We start from the raw sequence: 12,635 nt of genomic DNA on the forward strand, positions 1-12,635 counted from the left end.
AAAATATACACTTGTGCTTCCAGACTGGAGGGGGCTGTACTTTACATGTACCTAAAGCTCTCCCAATCCTTTGAATTCAGTTACTGTTTCTGTAAAACCCCAGTTTCTTGGAGAGGCTGGGGAGCAGAAGAGGTGAAGGACATGTCAAAGGATTTCTTGCACTCTTTGGGAGCACTGAGCTGTGCTAGCAATGCTGCTGCTTCTGGAAGATCTCACCTGTTCATGTGCAACTGGAGAGGGGAAACAATCACCTCAGTTGGCATCAATCAGCATCCTTCTATGGGTTTTACATCCCATTGCCGCAGCTCCAAGGCCAGACCAGGAATGGCTCTCGTGGCCTGTAGTTGCCTGGGTGATGTTACTACTTGCAACATCCTTGGCACCATGGGCATTTTATTTTGGAATTGTCCAGGGGAAGAAAAGGGCCTGTGGCTGAATTGGGTTGACCAGCTGTCCCCAAGAGCCTGTTTCATTTGTTCTCTGTGGGTGCTGACACAGAGTGCATCCCTGTTGTACCTACACACATGCACATTCTGCAGTTGTTTCCTCTTCCATCCTCAAATTCCCTCAGGAAAACGTGAATCTGTACATTCACAGTGTACATGTTGCCTTACATTGTGATTTCCTTTAGAAAAGTGATGGTCTAAAAAACCAGCACCTACCAACTCTTCCAGCATGCTCTGCATGTCTCCAGGGTTTGATCTGGTGACTCAAACCCCAGAGGTTTTGCTGCCACTCACTTCCAATTGGACTTGGGGAGCCGGGATCCAAGTCTCCTTGCTTTGGGTGCTGCCAAATGAGTGTTGCCCTCTCAGCCTTGTTCCGGTTGGGCTCCCCCCAGTGCTGGAGGTGGCAGGGAGTGGAGCCTTGGCTCTGAATTGTTTTCCATCAGGGACCGTGGTTACAAACGCTGCTTTGTGTCACCCGCGGGGGCAGGGTGCGTTCTGGAAGGGAGCTGATGGCTGTGTGGGGGGTTGCAGGGCTGTGCACTTCAAGGAAAGCCCTTTGCCCAGCTCCGACCTGAAGAGAGCCGCCGGCCGGGGCCGCCGCGCAGGGCCGTGACCGGGAATGGGGGCACGTGCGGAGGGCGGCGCCCATTGGAGGGCTCCGCCGCCAATCAGCGCTCGGAGTTTGCCCCGCGTGAAGCAGCCCGCCGGCGCCCACGGGGGCGGAGCGAAGCGGCTTGAAGGACGGGCACGGCGACCAGTCAGAGATGGCCGGCCCTTGGGGCGGCGGCCAATCGGCTGAGGGGGCGGTGGTGCCGTCTTTCGCAGCCATCCGGTGGCTGCGGCCAATAAGCGCGCAGGTGGGCGGGGCGGCGGGCGGAAGTGCGGCTGGGCGCGGGTCACCTCCGGGCCGGGAAGGTGCGAGGGGATCGGGGGGGACCGGGGGAACACTCCGGGCTGAGGCGACCTGTCCTCAGGGGCCAGAGGGGGACTGTCCTCCCTCACCGGGCTGGGGGGCTCGGGGCCCTGTCACTGCGAGAGCTGCCGGGACCCACCGGCTGGAGGAGCCCCGCGGTACCGGGGCTGCCCTGGGGGTGGGAAGGCACGTACTGTGGCGGGGGGACTCGGGGAAACGGCGCCCTGCGCCTGGAGCTGGGATCCCGGTGGAGGCCCCGTGGCCGTGGGGCCGGAGCTGCAGGGGTTGTCGGGCTGAGCACAGGGGCAGGGAGCGCTCCCGTGTGATATCCCATCAGTGTCTCTCCCGGGCACCTCCTGCCCTGGGGGCTGCCCTGCCCAGCGCACTCGGCTCGGGGCTCTGCCGCAGTGGGACCAGCCGTGGAGGGCCCCCCACCCCACGAACCTCCCGCTGTCCCCACAGATGGCCCAGAGGCTGGCGCTGCGGCGGCTGCTGTCCCTCACCCCGCGGGGTCCCCCGGCACCCCCCGGCAGGGCCTTTGGCACCTCGGCGGGCCGCAGGAGCACCTTCAATGTGCAGGACGGCAGCGACTTCCAGGACCGGGTGGTGAACAGCCCCAAACCCGTGGTGGTGGATTTCCATGCACAGTAAGTTCCCCCCTCTCCACCGTCACATGTGCAGGTGTGCCCTGACTTTCCTGGCACGGTGGCACTCCGGGCACACCAGGGAGGAGCAGGGCCGAGGGCTTCCCAGGCTGTGGGGTCTGGTGTTACAGGGTGATTTTGCCCATGGAGCTCAGTCCGTAAAGATTTCACTCACAGCTGTGCCCTGCAGCGGTGTCAAACAGCAGTGCCAGGAAGGCTTTCCCCAGGGTGGCGTACTTGCACCTCCCAAGCACTCAGGTGTCACCCCACCCCCGGCCTTGCATCATCTTGCAAAAGATACCTCAGGAAAAAATTCTGATCTCTCCCCTATTTAGCTTTTGGGATGAAATGTCCTCTTAGAAGCATTAAATGTTGTTAACAGCCGTGGAGGAGCTCTGCACTTGCTCTGCCCCAGCACTGCCACGTTGTGTCTTTCCAGGTTTCCTAAGGCTGCTTGCTCTTGAGGCTCTTGACAGCAAGTGCCTTTGTGTTAATAACAGCCCTGTGACACTAACAGCAGCATTTGTCATCAACAAAAATGTTGTCATCCTCTTGCCAGTAAAAATATTCCTAGATGTTATCTGCTGGATTAACGACACTGATTATTTTTTTCATGTGTTTTCATGTAGTCCTGCAGTGCTGTCACATGAGCCTGTTATGGCTGATTGAGGGCAAACAGAGTATGAAACAGCCCAAAAACTTCTGCTCTAAACAGACCGAGCTGGCAAAGCAAAGTGAAGTTTAGCTGGGATCATCCAGGGAGGAGAGGACAAATAACTGAAAGAGTGAAACTTGATAGGGAGGGAGGCTGAGGAGGAGCAAAGTTCACCAGAGCTTCAATTCTATAAAAAAAGGGCACTTAGAGCTTTAACTCATGTTTTGCTTGAACTAAGTTCATAGTATCCTAGCTGATGCAGTTAGAGCATGCAGGGAGTGTCCAGGGCCTCACAGAGCCTGCTACTGCTGCACCTGGGTCTGGATTAGATGGTCTCCCTTTGAACAGATGCAATGCCTCTGCAAGTTTTGCAGCTAAAGGGGGTCTCTGTAAACCCTGCAATGAGCATGGAGGGGAAATCTGTGATTTGGTGATTGGCATAAACTGATTTGGGTGTGGTCAGCAAGCCTAGTGCCCAGCAGCAACACTGGCTCCAGGGCAGCAGGATCACAGCTCTGCATGTGGATGTAAAGCCCGGTGGGGGTGAACAAGAAGAGGGCAGGAGAACCAACAAGGCTGGCAAAGCAGACTGCGGTGTGATCGAAATGACATCTAAAGCACCACAAATGCTGGATGGTGACCTCTTCTCACACTCAGCCCCTCCACCACACACACAGAAAAAACCCTTGGTTGAGGAATACATTCAGTGCAGGTGTCTCTCAGGGTGCAGTTGCAGGGGAGCTGCAGGTTGACCTCTGGAAGCCCCAGGCAAGAGGCCGTGAACTGCTGACCCTTTACACAACAAAGGGCCTTGAGACATGTGGCCCAGCCAGGTGACCTGACACTCAGAGACACAGCAGGAGCTGCCTGTCCTGGGCTTAGACTGTGAGAGGATAAAAGCCCAAGGGTTCCATTGTTCAGGGTTCTTCCTCAAAGGCACCAGCTTCATCTGTTTGTTTTAAGGATGGGGACATCTGAGGCACTGCTGTGGGAAACCTGGGGTTGAGCCAGCAAGGAAACCTGGTCTGAGTGCGAGTGTGGGGTGTGTAGCTGTGAAGGGGCCTCGGTCCCAGCTCAGGTGGTTCGAGTGTGACTGCCAGAGTGGCTTCTGGATGGTTGAACATGAAGCTTCCTTAATGCCTTTGGCAGCTCCTTTGTGAGAGGAGTGTTTTTCAAAGCTGTGGTTCAGGAATGGTGTTTCCAGGCTGGCTCCCGAATGGAGCAGCACCGGCATACCAGCACATCCTCCATGGCTGTTGCTGTGCTTGCCTCCTCTAATGTCCCCTCTCTTTTCTTGCTCCATCAGGTGGTGTGGTCCCTGCAAGATCCTAGGCCCCAGATTAGAGAAGATGGTGGCCAAGCAGGAGGGGAAGGTGGTGATGGCCAAGGTGGACATTGATGATCACACAGACCTTGCTATCGAGTACGAGGTAGGAGGTGGAAGAGCACAGACTTCCTTTGGCTGGCAGCACCAAGAATGTCCCTCCCTGTGGAAAGCTGTGCCTGCATGGCAGCAGCATTGGAGGGGAGGGGAAGCCCAGTGCCTACTGGATCTCTTGTTAGTAGGTGGATTTTGCTGCTTGACTCTTCTCCAGCTCTGCTGGTCATGCTCAGCATCCCCCCCTCTGATTCTGCACAAAGGTGTCTTCTAGGCCTTGCAGGCATCTGTCACTTGCCTGGCCTTGAGGAGCCTGAAGCGCATGCGGCGTTTTGCTGTGAGCCTGGGCTGCTCAAGTGCAGGGCAAGAATGTAAAGTAACAATCCCCAATCTGCTCTGCTACTGAAAGTGGTTCTTTGTGCCACTGGCCCATCTTCTCTTTCCCTTCCTTGTTCAGGATCTGTAGCTGGGTCATAACATCCCATCCTTGAGTTATAGCACAAAGAGACACCGTGAGTTTTGTTTGGACAGGTAGAAGCCAGGTCAGGAAACACACATAAACAACAGGAGCATGCATCCTGCTCTTGAGAGGAGGGACCTTGGTGCTTACACTAGTGTGTTAACACCACTGCTGGATGTGTTCCCTGTGCTGCCTTTCTCCAAGGAAGGAGAGAACAACTGGAGAAGGCTTTAGGTTTACACGATTTAGTTATTTTTTTCCCTGTGTCAGTGATTAGGTAGTTTAAAAAATACAAAAGCTTCTCTGACTACTGTGCTCACTTCTGTTTTCTCTCCTTGTAAATAACAACTCTGTCTGTGGAGTTGGGGCATCTTGCAGTTGTCTTTTACGGGGAAGAAAGTGCTTAATTAAGTGTCACGCAGATGGATCTGCTCCCCCTCTGCAGATGAAGTCCTGCTCCCAGGGTGGATGCTAGCTCAGGAAGCTCCTCAAGCTGCCCTGCAAAGTGTGAACCATCTCTTGAGCAAGCTGTCATTTTGCTGAGCCTGGAGAAGACACTGTATGCCATTCCCACACCCTGCCAAGCCAGAAGGAGACGGAAGTGGAAACAGCTTGTTCCCTCCCACTCTTTCCTGAGGGAGATGTTTTTGCCTGTGCTGTGGTGGTGTGTCCACACAGCTGGTGCCTACAGTCATGACTTGCAGCTCCCATAGGCTGAGCACAAGAGCCTCTGGTGTTCTCGTTGGTGGACACATGCTGGCAGATACGCCCCAGGCCAAGGAAGGTGGCTACTGGCTCCTGAGCAGGGCTGGCTACTGCAAGCCCGTAGGCTGTGTAGCAGAAGAGTCCTGGTGAGGAGTTGAAGAGGGAGAGGTGTTTTTAGTGGTGGTCAAGAAGTGTGTAAATCCTAACAGATGCAGGCAAGGCTCTGGTAGCGGCCATGCTAAGAAGAGAATAGAGATTATTATCTCAAGTCTTGTATTGTTCCAAGCCTTCCAGTAGATCGAATTAGCTGGGATTACAAGAGGATAATCTCAGGTGAGTGGAAAATGGCAAGCAGGGTGTGGGCATATGAAGGAAGTTCTGTGAAAAGAGGCTGAAAGTCCCAAGTTGTGCAGGTTTGATGACACGCTGCGTGTGCTCTCCCACAGGGTGGTGAGTGAGCAGCTGCACTGTCTGCTGTGTGCACGTGTTTGTGTGCAGGGTCTGCCTGTCTGGCAGCCCTGGGGGAGGGGGGCAGGCAGGACTGAGGCTGCAGGGAAGGGTCAGCTTCTAGCAGTTCATTCTGGAGCCTTATATACAAACATGATGAAGATTTTGTCTTGTAAGAGGGCCTGGGGATTATCGCTGCCTCCTCTGCTTTCGGGGTGATGCGTATGTCTTGTCTGGGCCATTATCCCCATGGCTAAAGCCCCAACCCTAGGCAGTGTCTGTGAGTAGGAAGCTGCAAACAGGCAGGGGTAATGGAGAAATTTTTGCTTTGATATTCCTAGTTTGGGGCATCCTTTCCAAGGCAGAAGTTTGGTTCATGTGCTGAGCACGTGCTTGGTTTTGCTTCATCTTTTGGGAAGTTGCCACTTAAAAAGATGTGGGTGTAAGGGCTGATGGGAAGACACCAAGTCGACATCAAAGAGGGACCAAAGATAGTGTTTGGGAGAGATCAGGAAAACCAAAGGTGATATTTAGGAGGGATCAGCAAACATTTGTTTTAAAGCCATTCCATTGCAGATCAGATGTCTGCAGGCGAAAATTTTTGTTTTGGGGGTTTTCAGTGTCCATGCCACCCCCACAACTCCTTCACTAGCTCCCAGGAAGTCTCCTTCCATCCATGTTTATTCCCTTGCCCACGTACACACACAGCCCCCATCTTGCTGCCTGATTGCACAATGTCCTCGTCAGCAGCCTCCTTGGTACAGGGGGAGGCAGGATGAGGGGGAGACCCTGTGGAAGAGCCGAGGAATGCTAGCGCATTCCTCTACACAAGTGGCCGGCTGCCCTTGGCTCCCAGCCATCCTGGCTTAGCACGAAGCACCACGGATGCATTTCCTGCCACTAGTAATGTCTCCAGTGCCCTTCCCCATCCAGTTATGCCCAGCACAAAAGTTCTTTCTCTGGGGACTCCTCCTTGTATCTAACACCTTTCATCTCTGGTTGGGGCCTGTCTCCACTGCTCCAGCCTGCTCCTGACCTCTCACCTCGAGAGCAGAAAGGGGGAAGAAATACTTTTGTTTATCTTCAGTCTCTTAAAATTCTTTAGATTCATCTCTTGCCTTGGCCAGTTGCCTCTGTGTGTGGCCACTGGGAAAGGGCAGCCCCTTCTCCAGCCACTGTGGGTGGGCAGCTCAGAAGAGCTGCTGGGTACAGAGACGGTCGTTCATCAACAGAGCTCCATCCTGTGTTACCACCTCATTTGTAGGCCTGGGTGAAATCCTCTCTGCTCTGTTGTGTGGCATCCAAGTTTGTATGAAAGCCCCAGTTTTAGATGGGAGAGAATTTCCTTGGTGCGGGTGGTGCCAGGAATAACCTGGATGTCCATGTTTGTTTATTTGTGTGGTCAGCACTAATCAAAAGCAGACTGACTTTTTCTGTAGAAATGCTCTTGAGGGAGGAAGAAAGTTTGTTTAGGTTCAGTGCAGATGGGACCCAAAAAAAGAAGGGAAAAAAAATAAAAAAACACCCTCAACTTTGCATTCTAAAATTCTCATGACATTTGCTTCTCAACCAGCAAAACAAAGTGCATGCTCCATTAATGGGCTGCCCTTGCTGCAGCTGGCAGGAAGAAAGCTGACAAAACCATCGTGTTTTCTGGGCAGAGGCAAGTTGCTCCATGCCCCTGGTTCTTGCCTGGCTCTGCAGCATCAGGCACAGACCATCCACTCTTCCTCGGGGTTTGCTCACCAGCACGAAGAGGGAAAGAGATGGAGAGATTGAGGCTGTGTGAAGCTCATGGGTGCTCTGGTTGGCTGCTTCTCTGTAGTGCTTCCAAGATTCGCCTGTTCCTCACCCAGGCCCTAATGGCCTGATGCTTGCCATTGCTGGTTTTTTTGGATGGAGCTGGGGCAACTCTGCTCGACATTAACCCACTGTGCAAAGCAGAGGGAGGCTCAATGGAGGTTTGCCCTTCTCAGGAAGGGAGCAACCAGTTGAGTGCCATGCTGGTACTGTCCTTTCTCGCACCTAAAACCACAGGGGAACATGTTGATGGCACCATCGCCAGCGCTGGGGCCCAAGCCCTGTGGATGTGCTCCCTCCAGTCACTAGGAGGAGCTGAAGATCCTGCTTTGCAGCAGCCCCGGCGCTCCCGTCGCTTCAGATGAGACTGCAAAGCCCTGAAGAACAGACTGCAGAGTCTGGGTGGGAAGGGAAGAAGACAAAATGTCCCTTTCATCTTGGGCTCCCAATGGGAGAAAAGCCAGCCCTCTGGTGGGTTCCCAGAGGAGGGATTTGCAGATTCTTTTTGGCAGCAAGGCTGGCAGTGCAAATGGGAAGGCCCTGCAGGCTGGAGGAGAGCCAGCGGGTGAGATAAGGACAGGACATGTTTTGGGGGGGAGACTTTGCAGAGATAAGGGTATTGAAGCTGTAGGGTCAGAAATGTGACCAGATCTTCTAGTGCTGCAGCTCTCCCAACTCTGATTGTTCCTTCTCTCAGTCGTGTCCCTGGGGTCTCTGCTGTCACCAGTCAACCAGCAAGTCCTTGGGGAATGTTGTCATTTTCAACACTGTTCTCTTGAATAATTCCCAGAAAACTTTGTTCTGAGCTAAAAAAGCAGTGCCCAGAGCAGCACAGCTGCCTGCTGGCTCTGGTCAGAGGGACTTCTTCACTTCTTACTTAATTGTCAGGGATCTGCAGTGGGTGGCCACTGATGTGTGACCAGAGAAACCACTGAAAACAGGAGTGGAAACGGAAAGATGGGTTGGTAATTGTCTTTACCATGATATGATGGAGCAGGAAATCTACCAGTGCAGTGATGGGGCGGGACCATCTTCCAGTTCCAGTCTTGTCTGGAGAAGAACACAGGTCCAGTCTGATGCTGCCCTGGCTACAAAATGTCCAAAGGTCATCATGTCTGAGAGGTGTCCTGGATTTGTTCGCTTATGATAGGACAAAAGGGAAGGAGAAGAGGAATTTGTACTGGAGAGGTGGGAACAGCCTTGCCTCATTTTTATATTAGGTTTGGCATAGTCTTTAAAAATTTAAACTCAAAAAGCAGCTCAGCCTTGACTTAAGCAGTGTGCTGTAAGTCAGTGCAGAGATGAGGCCACAGGGAGAGGAGGAACATGGAGCTCAGCTGGCCTGTTTGGCAAGTGGACATCTTACCCTAGAGCAGTGTATGCTCTGCTCCCTTGTAACCACTTCTGTAGAGTTCCATTTGGGGACTCAGTGCAGCTGGGCTCCCCACAGCCTCTGCTCAACCTGTGTCTCCCTGTTTCTCTTGCCCCCAGGTGTCAGCAGTGCCAACTGTGCTGGCTATGAAGAATGGAGACGTTGTGGATAAGTTCGTGGGCATAAAGGACGAGGATCAGCTGGAGGCATTCCTCAAGAAACTCATTGGAGCCTGAAGTAAAAGGGTGGCTTGTACCTCTCCTCTGGACATGTCCATGTTGTGCATTCCTTGCCTGGGAGAGCTGAGGGCAGGTCAACTCCCTGCCCTTTACAACCTGGGGGTTCCTTCTGGTTTGGTGATTTTAGGAGATGGACAGTGTTGTAACCCTTCCCTCCCTCTCCCCCTTCTCGTGAGCAGCAGTAGTTGTAAAGGGCGCTGAGGAGCAGGGCTGCTTATTCTCAAAATGGGGAATGTGGCTGGAATTAGGAGCCTGTGTTTATCAGCCAAGAGCTGACGTGCAGAGCTGCTGCTGCTGAGTTAAGAGGAGGAATGTTTTCCTCTTTGCCTCACATCTGATAGCCCAGAGCAGAGGGCAGCTGCTCCCTACAAGATGATGGTACATACCTGCCCTGGGTGGGTTCATTTAAAGCTGAGAATGCCTCTGCCTTGCCTGTGAAACCTGTCTCTTTGTTTCTCTGCCCTTATGTTGCGGGGACAGGTACAACTCCTCCACAAATCCATAGGCTCCCATCATAATTTTATAAGAGAAAATATAAAGAAGTATTTTATGGATCTCCTTTTGTATGCCTGCAATAGAGAACTTTATCAGTCACTGCTGTCTGGCTGGAGAATAAAACTTGAGTCTCAGAAATCACAGGGAAGTCCCTTGTCTGTCCAGAGAGGTGAGAGGGAGTATCAGCAGCACAGTGGGCTGATGGGTCGGGAGAGTGCAGGCTATGACTTGATCTCTACTAAAAGGTAATGTGCTGAAAAACAAAGTAGGGGATTACTTTCAGGGCTTTTGGTGGAGCTTCTAGGACCTCCTTTGTGTGCTGCTGGATCCAGGGCGCCAGAGGGAGGACTTGCCTCCCATGTGCAGAGGAGCAGCTGCTCATTGTGCACAAGGAACCTGAGCTGTGCTCGCTCCCCCTGTGCTTTTCTCACTCCTTTCCTGCCTGTGGAGCCTGAGAGCCTCCCTTTCCCTTTTGTGTATTATTAAGTCTGCTCATGCAGGTGAGCCCTGCCAGAAGGCAGTCTTGATCTTGACTTCAACTGCCCTGACCTTTGGACTATGGGTGCCAGTTTTGTGCTCCTATTGCAAGAGCCTTCAGCCCTTCCCACCTCTTCCTCCTCTTCATATACACCTGTTTCCAGCCAGCCTGGCTTCTGAATGCTCCCAGCCTTCTCTTGTGCTTGTAGGCAGAGTACAGCACCAGCACTGATGCTTACTGTAATGTTTAATTCCAGTTCGCTTATCTAAGCTGCATGAGAACATTGTAAGTGCTTAATAACCATGTACAAGCTGCTTTTTTTTTTCTTCACAGCTTCTGTTTCCTTCAGTCACTCTTAAATCTGCTCTGGCTCTGCTCCATTTCACCTCCCTGGCATAGGTTGCTATGAGCAGTGAGGAAATTTTTTTTTCTGCACCTTTGCAATGACGATTTATGACCTTTGCAGGAGCCAGGGGAGTGGTGATCCAAGTCCTGCTGCAATTGCAGTGCTGCTGGTGTCACTGCTCCCACCTCCTTCTGTCACCCCTGGGGCCTGGGCAGCAGCATGAGGTGGTGCTGGTCCCCTGAGATGGGTGCCTCCCCATCCAGGCTGGGCTGATCTCACCCCTGGCATGCTGCTAGAGGTGATGTCACTTGGGTGTAATTTGGTAAAGAACTGTTGGTCAGTTATGATCAATAAAACCTGGCATTTCATTTTATTTTGGAGATCACAGAAGCTATGCTGCTCCTGTCCTCCTCGTGTTTCAGGGTGGGCAATTTCCCCTGCAGTTTCGGTGTTCCTGCTTGGTAAACACTTCTAGTAAAGGCTCTCCATTTTCCTGCATGAGCAGGAAAAGTAGGGGAACAGCGTCACATACCCGACAATAGTTAACTTTTTTGCCTTACCATCCCACAGAACAGGAAAAAACACAGTGACTTTGCATTGTGTAATTACGGGGCAGTATAAATTAGTTATTTTATCACTTCCTTTTAAGGAAAAGCTAAAGTGTATTCAGCTATTAAAGTGCCAGCACACTTCAGAGTGCATTATATGAAAGCCACAACTGTTTCTTTGAGATAAATGCTGAAGATCCATGTACGTGGTGCCCTGTGGGAATCCATCAGAACAATGTAACAGGTGGACAGGAGGAAAAGAGTTTTGGGAACAGCTTGAGATTCCCCAAGCACTTTGCAAGGTTTTCACCACAGGACAGGACTCAGAGCACAAGGATGTTTTCTGTGCCAGGTTCTTAATTCAGCTCCCTGTTTGCCAACGGCTAGGGGAGGCTTCAGGGATTCCCACAGCAGTGTTAATAACAGAGGAGGTGCAAGTGGAAAGCACTACAAGCAGTGTATTTATGTAGTGGTTAAAAGCAATTTTCATGCCACCTGGATGTGATGTTGGTCTTTCCCGACTGAAGAGAGCTGAAGCAATGGGTAATTCCTCAGCAGTAGCTGTTTTTCTTTGTCAGCTGGGAAAATGTTTCCTCTCAGCTCAGTCCAGCAAGGATACAGTTTGTTTTCCCTTTTGGAGTTAAGCACATCCAATGCTGCTCTGATCTGTTAAGCATTTGCTTTCTCCCGCCCAAGCCTGTCTATATTTTACAGTAGCTTTCTCAGCTCTTAATGTTCCTTGTTGTATTTTAAGAGGACGTGGGGATCAGTGCCTTCCCAAGGGGAGCAAAGCTCAGCTAAACCCACTTCTCCTCCCCATGTATGTTTTGAACCTAGCACCAAGATTCCCCCAAAGTCAGGCACAGTGCCCCTGTCCTCAGAGTCTTGTCCAAGGTGACTGATTCCAGGCAAGCATAGGTTTTCCATTTGTTTCTGTAGGCTTTACACTTGAATCAAGCTCTAACATAGCTGCTCCTTTCCCAAAGATGTTTGTGCCTGCCTGCTGAACTCCAAGTTAATCTTCAGCTGCTCCGGGTCATAGTGAAGATCTGCAAGGAAGGAGGGAGAGCTGTGCTATCTTCTCTGCTAGAGGGGCTATGCCAGGACCAACTTCAAGAGTTGGTAGATGAAAAATTCAGGTTGCCTGGCTTGCAGCACAGAAAGGGTTGTGTATATGTGGCCCTTTGAAGGGGACAGTTTTGGCCAGTTTGGTTCCAGGGAAGTCTGACCTCAACAGCCCAGCCAGTAAATCCTTTGCTTTATCAACAAATATGGTTCCTTCTATGCAAAGAACAAAACAAAGACCAGCTCGATGTCAACAGGACACTGACCAGCCCTAGGCAGGGCCTTTCACCAGCCCGGCCAGGCTGTTTACCCTAACAGTTTGTTAATCACTTTGAGCTTTCCCTCACACACCTCGTTTTTCCCATCCAAGTAATTATAGGATTCAGACAGAATCAGCAATTAAATTCTCCAGCTCTGCAAGGCTGTTAGCAACATTAAGCTCAGTGTTATTCAGTGTTGCTGAATGGTGGCAAGTGCTTGCTGTGAGTTTCCTGCAAGTTAAAGAGTAACAGCTGCAATATCCTAGGCAATAAAAAGATAAGATAAAAACTACCATAGGCTTTACTTCCAGACTAAAACCAAACTAGATCACCTATTACACACTCTCGTCCTCCTTACCTGCCCCTGCAACACACCCAAGC

General features: G+C 51.8%; 1 protein-coding gene across 1 annotated transcript; it reads left to right on the forward strand.

Annotated features, from left to right (window-relative positions):
• Positions 1 to 1,277: 1,277 nt before the first annotated feature.
• Positions 1,278 to 9,091, forward strand: TXN2 (thioredoxin 2). The gene is made up of 4 exons (XM_051784643.1): positions 1,278 to 1,364; positions 1,825 to 2,009; positions 3,968 to 4,091; positions 8,943 to 9,091. The coding sequence occupies exons 2-4, from the start codon at positions 1,825 to 1,827 to the stop codon at positions 9,057 to 9,059; spliced, it is 426 nt and encodes a 141-aa protein (XP_051640603.1). The 5' UTR covers positions 1,278 to 1,364; the 3' UTR covers positions 9,060 to 9,091.
• Positions 9,092 to 12,635: the final 3,544 nt, after the last annotated feature.

This window comes from Manacus candei, unplaced genomic scaffold, assembly GCF_025592945.1.
Source record: "Manacus candei isolate 608988 ecotype Guabito, Panama unplaced genomic scaffold, ASM2559294v1 h1tg000018l, whole genome shotgun sequence".
NCBI classification, from domain to species: Eukaryota; Metazoa; Chordata; class Aves; order Passeriformes; family Pipridae; genus Manacus; species Manacus candei.

Coding starts and splice junctions, on each gene's coding strand:
- TXN2 (XM_051784643.1), top strand. CDS start 1,825: ATGGCCCAGAGGCTGGCGCTGCGGCGGCTGCTGTCCCTCACCCCGCGG. Junction 2,010..3,967: donor GTGGTGGATTTCCATGCACA/GTAAGTTCCCCC, acceptor TTGCTCCATCAG/GTGGTGTGGTCCCTGCAAGA. Junction 4,092..8,942: donor ACCTTGCTATCGAGTACGAG/GTAGGAGGTGGA, acceptor TCTTGCCCCCAG/GTGTCAGCAGTGCCAACTGT.